At 45.0% G+C, this 6506-nt stretch overlaps 1 protein-coding gene across 1 annotated transcript; it reads left to right on the top strand.

Moving 5' to 3' along the window:
• The first annotated feature begins 610 nt into the window (after positions 1–610).
• On the top strand, positions 611–6189 carry LOC120645646 (clathrin interactor EPSIN 2-like). Its single transcript, XM_039922419.1, has 14 exons — positions 611–888; positions 1309–1401; positions 1514–1565; positions 1674–1753; positions 1849–1927; positions 2071–2154; positions 2277–2422; positions 2534–2878; positions 3038–3079; positions 3158–3256; positions 3323–3507; positions 3702–3901; positions 4295–5234; positions 5323–6189. The coding sequence occupies exons 2-14, from the start codon at positions 1367–1369 to the stop codon at positions 5805–5807; spliced, it is 2772 nt and encodes a 923-aa protein (XP_039778353.1). The 5' UTR covers positions 611–888; positions 1309–1366; the 3' UTR covers positions 5808–6189.
• Positions 6190–6506: the final 317 nt, after the last annotated feature.

Here is a 6506-nt window from a genome sequence, read left to right as displayed (position 1 = left end):
CAGTATTTGCTTATCACGTGAAGAAAAACTACTCCAGCAATTGAAATTTCAAAACAGGAAGCACCCTACGCGTTTCATCGTCATCCCAAGCTGTGCTTTCCCTTTCCCAGCTCCACCTCGTTTTTAATCCCACCAATTTTCCATGGTTATTTACTTAAATCACCGTTGGTTAATTACTCTGTTTTTCTGGTATAAGCGCTGATTAATTATTCCTCCGCGCACCAAGGCCCTGTTTGTTTTCAGCTAGAATAGCATAGCACACAATTCCCGAGAAAGGAATCTCACATGCATGGAATACTAAACGAAATTTATTTGCAAAATCTTTTCACGAATGAGTGTAACTTTTCACGACGAATCTAATGACAGTAATTAATCGATGATTGGCTACAATAATGCTACAGTAACCATTCTCTAATCGTGCAGTCAAAGGCCTCATTAGGTTCGTCTCGCGAAGTAGAGCAAGACTTTGAGTTAGTTTTGTAAATTGACTTTATTAATTATTGGTCAAAATTTTTGTGCTAATTGTGCTAGACACAACCAAACAGGACCAAACCAACGCGAAAGGGATCGCGTACCACCTCCGCCTCGTGTCTCTTTCCTCCCCTGCTCGCCAACCCAGCACAACCCCATTCGCATCGCATCGTATCGCAGCGCAGCGCGTCGCGGCGAGCGAGCGACAGCTCGGGAAGAAGAAAAAGGAAGGAAAGCCAGGGGAAGCGGGCGCGACCCGCGCACGACCACCGCCACCCGCCTCCCCTCCCCATTCCGAGCCTCCCGTCGAGTGGAATCCCCGTGGACTCCCCCCGCCCCCGCTTCTGCCTCCGCCGACGCGCCTCGCCGGGGCGAGCCCCCGCCGATCTGCACCCTCGGCCCCGCCTGCCTCCTCAGGTGCGCTTCCGATCGTTTTTTTGTTGCTGCTTCTACTCCTGCTGCTATCACTTCGCCCGGCGGATGTGGTCATGTGGATGTGGGTTTGGAGAGCTTGGCGTGGAATGGCTGGCGCGCCGGATCTCGCCGGGCGACGGGGTGTTGTCGGTGCTGCTAGATCTGGGGCGTTCTGTACGGACGCGGCCGCGAGATTGCCACCGGCGCGGCCCGTGTAGATCTAGCGACCCCTTTGTGGTTGTTGGAGCTGTTTCGATTTTGGTGCCCGGTTATATAGACTTCAAATTTGTTTTGGAGTTCGAGCTTGGTTTGTAGCGCTGAGATTCATGCTTAGAGCTTTGAGTCGGGGCTCGAAAGGGAATGGGGATGCTTGTAATGGGATCTCGATCATAGTTGGATCATATGGATGAATGGATTGTGCAGGTACCCAACCGAGGAGGATATAGAGCTGGGCACAAGAAGCTTGATTTGAAACGGAGCCATGAAGAAAGCGTTCAATCAAACGGTTCGGGACATGTACGTAGTTCCCATGCTATATTCTTGTCGTATACCGCGTGCGATTACGAGCGTTACTTGTTTGCAAGTCGCATGGATTGACCTAGTAATTTGTTTTGATCTCATCCTGCAGAAAAAGAGAGGTGAATAAGAATGTCCTCAAGGTTCCCAGAATAGAACAAAAGGTAAAAGATCTCAAGCATGTTCTTGGGCAAATTTCAGTTGTTTGCTCTTACTTTCCCTTGCCAGTTGTTAGAAAAAAGAATGATGTTCTTGTTCTAATTTGTGCACAGATTCTCGACGCCACAAGCAATGAGCCATGGGGCCCACATGGATCTCTCCTGGCAGACATTGCTCAAGCAACTCATAACTAGTATGCTTTCGTTTCTTCTTCTTCTTTTTTATTGGCTATCTATCAAACAGAAACCAGCTTTCCTGGTGTAATGTGTTTTGCATGTCCGTCTGCAGTCATGAGTATCAGATGATCATGAATATTGTGTGGAAGAGGATCAATGACACTGGTAAAAATTGGCGGCATGTTTACAAGGTAAAATTTTCTTACAGCCATGAATATTAACCATGGGTTTCAGTGCTGCTTTGGGCAGTATTTCAATATTATAATTAATTACTACGATTTTATTGGTCAACTGAAAGTGAAGTTCTATTTTCCGTTTTTCTCATGTGTGGTAGGGATTGATTGTCTTGGATTACCTGGTTGCGCATGGTACCGAGCGAGTTATTGATGACATAAGAGAGCATGCTTATCAGATATCGGTAATGCTATCCACCCAGTTCTCAGCATTATATGTTCACAACCATTATAATGTTAGGTTGTGTCAGCAGAGTTTTTTGGTATCTTACTTGCCTGGTTCTCTGACACTATGCTTAAATTCCAGACACTTGCTGACTTCCAGTACATTGATTCTTCTGGGAGAGATCAAGGCAGCAATGTGCGGAGGAAATCCCAGAGCCTTGTTAGTTTAGTTAACGATAAAGAAAGAATACAGGAAGTTAGGCAGAAAGCGCTTGCGACCAGGGACAAGTGAGTGGAGTCTAGCTTCATCCCATGCTATTCATAATGATCTGTGCACACTGTTTTACAGGCATGTTTGTTTCTTTTGCTGTATTGATTACTTTTATCTGTCATCTTTAGGTACCGGAGTGCATTTGCCACCAGTGGCCTAGGTGGATACAGTGGTGGTTATGACAATGATCATTTTGAGGGCAGCTACGGCAGTAGATATGATAACAGAAATGGAAATGGGAGGGAAAGAGAATATGGATACAGGGACGATGACAGATATGGTGGTCCTGGAGATACACCCAATCGGGAAGGAGATCGTTATTCCAGAGATTCTAATGAACGCTATGGCAGAGATTATAGAGAAGATGAGTACAAAGGAAGTCACAGCAACCATGAATATGCTGAAGGAACAGGCCGCAGGAGCTATGGTCGGGAAAGGGATTCATATGGGGATGATGAAGCTTATTCATCCCGGTCTGTTTTCTTTTTTAGTTCTACTTGAAATTCTTGCTTTGTGGCCATAGTCGTATTGGCAACTAATATACCAAATAGTATTTACTAAATCGGTAATATACTTTTCATCAGATTTTAGGGGTCTTAGTGGATCTTAACATCCTTCTGTTTTCCTTGCAGTGGCCGTGGCAGCAACGCCGATGGTCCTACCCAGGATGAGAGGTAAATAATGGAGATTGGTCACTTTTAGCATTTTCCTTTTGGAGTGTGCCCCCTAAGTTGTGTTAACTGCATTGACAGGCCTATAGAACGAAAGCTTTCTAACCAGCAGATTGCTTCACCACCACCAAACTACGAAGATGTTACAAGAGATGGCCAGGATAATCTTCATGCTGACAGGTGAATAGTCTATTTTGGATGCTTTAATTTCTTGGCTGAGCAATAACCCCTAACTACCAATTTCAGAAATGGAGGAAGTATTCCTGCTGCTGTACCAAAGGTGCCCTCTCCTTCTGTTCCTGCAACAAGTGTTCCCGCAGAACAGGTGAATGGGGTTCACGATAATACTGTCGAAGATGTACCTGCACCACCAACTGCTCACGCTGAGCCTAATGGATTTGACGAGTTTGATCCACGTGGATCTGTATCAGGTATAGTTTGTTCTTTTTTCAGCAATAAGTACATCAATTTGTAAAGTGAAGTAATGTGAGCATCAGTATGTAAGGGCTATTTTGTGGTTTGTTCAGTTACCAGAACACTGTAACCTGGCATGTTGTCGGTATAAATATCTTTTGGTGGTGAATATATATTGATACTATGTCTGCTGATCTGTATCCCTTTTCAGATTCTTCCCCTCCTGTGAACCCTGTGCCAGTGGTGAATAGCTTGGAGATGGATTTATTTGGATCAGATCCTATTAGTTCACTGGCTTTGGTATCCGTGCCTCAACCAACAACCACATCAAATGTTGAGCCACCAGCAAATTCAGGTTTTGAGACAAATAATTTCATGGGCATGCCACCAACTTCTTCCGGATTTGGCGAGGTATATGCATAACTTACTGGCACTAGTATGTTTCTTCTACTGGCTATTGTGATGCAGTTTTACAATGCATATGTTCTTAGATTGGCTTGCAACTTTTGTACTGAAAATATTTTAAGAGTTTTTCATAGTTTTGTGGAGTTTGATCGATTAAATAAGCTAAATGCTATAAGGGGAAATACCTTATTAACAAAGTGATATCTGTTTATTAGAACTGTTCTTAACCTTGAAGCACCTGTAGTAGTAGTAATGACAGAATTTCCGTCAGTAGGAATGCTTTGAATTGAGCTTCAAGTAACTTCATTTAGTGATGGTTCTGCTGTGTTTGCTTTTAATCCATCAAGTCATACTTTCTAATCCAAGCATTCTTTTTATTGTCTTTTAACGTTCCAACAGATTGATGCATCAAATCCTTTTGGGGACCCTACTCCATTCAAGGCGGTTCATGACGAAAGTCCTGCAGTTCCTCAGACAAATGCTGCTCCTGCTGGTTCTTCCCAGTCCACTGGACCTGGTGCAGATGCAAATCCTTTCCAGCCTGCTTCTGCCTCAAGCTTTGGTTTTGGAGATACCCTTGGTGATCTCACTTTTGTATCAAACACTGCACCTGAGCAGCAAGATATTTTTGCAAACACAACCTCCTTTCCATCAGAGGTATCAGCTGTGAATCCATCCGCGGTTCTTCAACAACCAGTTTCTACTAATTTACCCTCTCAGGCACCTCAGCCTGCAGTTGCTGGCCCATCGCCTGTTACTCATGCTGCTCCCACAGCATTTGCTCCTCCTCAAGCACCCCAGGCTGCTCACGCGTTTGCTTATTCACAAGCACCTCATCCTGCTGCTGCCAACCAGTCTCAAATTCCCCAGGCTGTGTCCACTTCATATGCTCCTTCTCAGGTGCCTCAAACTGTAGCACCCAATCTGCCATCAGGGCAGTCAAACTTCTTTATGCAACCAGCACCAGGGGCTGGTTTTGATAGCCAGTTTGGGGTTCCTACACAGAGCGGAGCTCCACCCTACATTCCTCCACAGACTTCTCAGTTCACTGCTCCAGCAAACCAACAACCATCTCAGCCAAGCTTCCTCCCACAAACTGGAACATCAGCCCCACAGCCAGCTTTGATTTCTCGGGGAGCATCCCAACCTCTTGGTGTGCCAAATTCAGTGCCTCCTGCTTCCAGCTTCCCATTGCAGTCAAGTTCATCAGCTCCCCCAGAAACTCTCATTTCAGCTTTGCAAGTTAGTCAGACTGAGCCAGTGAAGAAATTCGAGCCCAAGTCTAAACTGTGGTCTGATACTCTGAGCCGTGGTCTAGTCAATCTGGACATTTCTGGACGTAAGTTGCTTTTCTCATGTGTTCTCTTTTTCTGTGATGCCAACAGCCTACCTTTGTGTTGTCTGACCTCATTGCATGTGTTTTACAGCAAAAGCGAACCCTCATTCTGATATTGGAGTTGACTTTGATTCAATCAATCGCAAGGAGAAAAGGCAAGAAAAGAAAATAAACCAAGCGCCTGTGGTGTCAACCATCACCATGGGCAAAGCCATGGGAGCTGGTTCTGGCATTGGTCGGGCTGGTGCGGGTGCAATGGCATCTCCTCCCAACCCAATGGGTGCTGGCAGGCCCATGGGCATGGGTATGGGTATTGGTGCTGGTTATGGTGGCGGAATGGGGATGAATCGGCCAATGGGGATGGGAATGGGAATGGGAATGGGAATGAACCAACAACAAATGGGAATGGGGATGGGGATGAACCAACAACCAATGGGAGGAATGAACATGGGGATGAACCAGGGGATGCCGATGCGGCCTCCTATGGGAATGGGTCCTGGTGGAATGCCCGGAGCTGGCTACAATCAAATGGGTGCAGCATACGGTGGTCAGCAGCCATATGGAGGATACAGGTGAGATGAGAGGCTTCATCTTACCACACCACAGATTATGCGGCTGGAGGTTGAGGAACAGTTTAGAAGGCATATGTTTCCAGCTCACCTGGTTTTGCTTTGTGTATGATTTCTTGTTCCTTTTGGGGGTGGGTGGTATAATTTTCGTCACTATTCTTTTTACAATCCATGATGGATACTGTACCTACTAAATAGCAAATAGCAAACAGGTGAACGAGGGCGACACTACAACTACTGTGTTGTGTTGGATGCAAAGCCTATTACAAGCTCCCATGTAGTTGTAACTGTATAATTTGCTATAGGTTGCTTTTGCGGTAAACAAATTATTTGTTTCAGCATTCTTGCTGAAGGGACAATAAAAGGTTGTACCATGTGTTTGAGTTCTCTCCTCTTTTTGCAGTGTTATGTTATGTCTCGAATTTGACTACTGTGTAGTACTCCAGTCGGCGGTTGTGTGTACACCATTATTCTAACTATCGAGTAACTGCAGCCTGGAGCTGGCCGGGCATTTCTAGCTATTTGACTAGGGTGTGTTTAGTTGGTGAAAAAGTTTGGGTTTTGGTATTGTAGCATATTTTGTTGTTATTTGATAAATGATGTCTAATCATGGACTAATTAGGTTTAAAAGATTCACTTCGTGGTAATCAGTTAGACTGTGTAATTAGTTATTTTTTTAATTTCATTTAATGTTCTATATATGTGT

The sequence above is a fragment of the Panicum virgatum genome, chromosome 1K, assembly GCF_016808335.1.
Source record: "Panicum virgatum strain AP13 chromosome 1K, P.virgatum_v5, whole genome shotgun sequence".
Taxonomy (NCBI): Eukaryota; Viridiplantae; Streptophyta; class Magnoliopsida; order Poales; family Poaceae; genus Panicum; species Panicum virgatum.
Note: the sequence above shows the minus strand (reverse complement) of the source record. Positions and strands in the feature narration are given on the sequence as shown.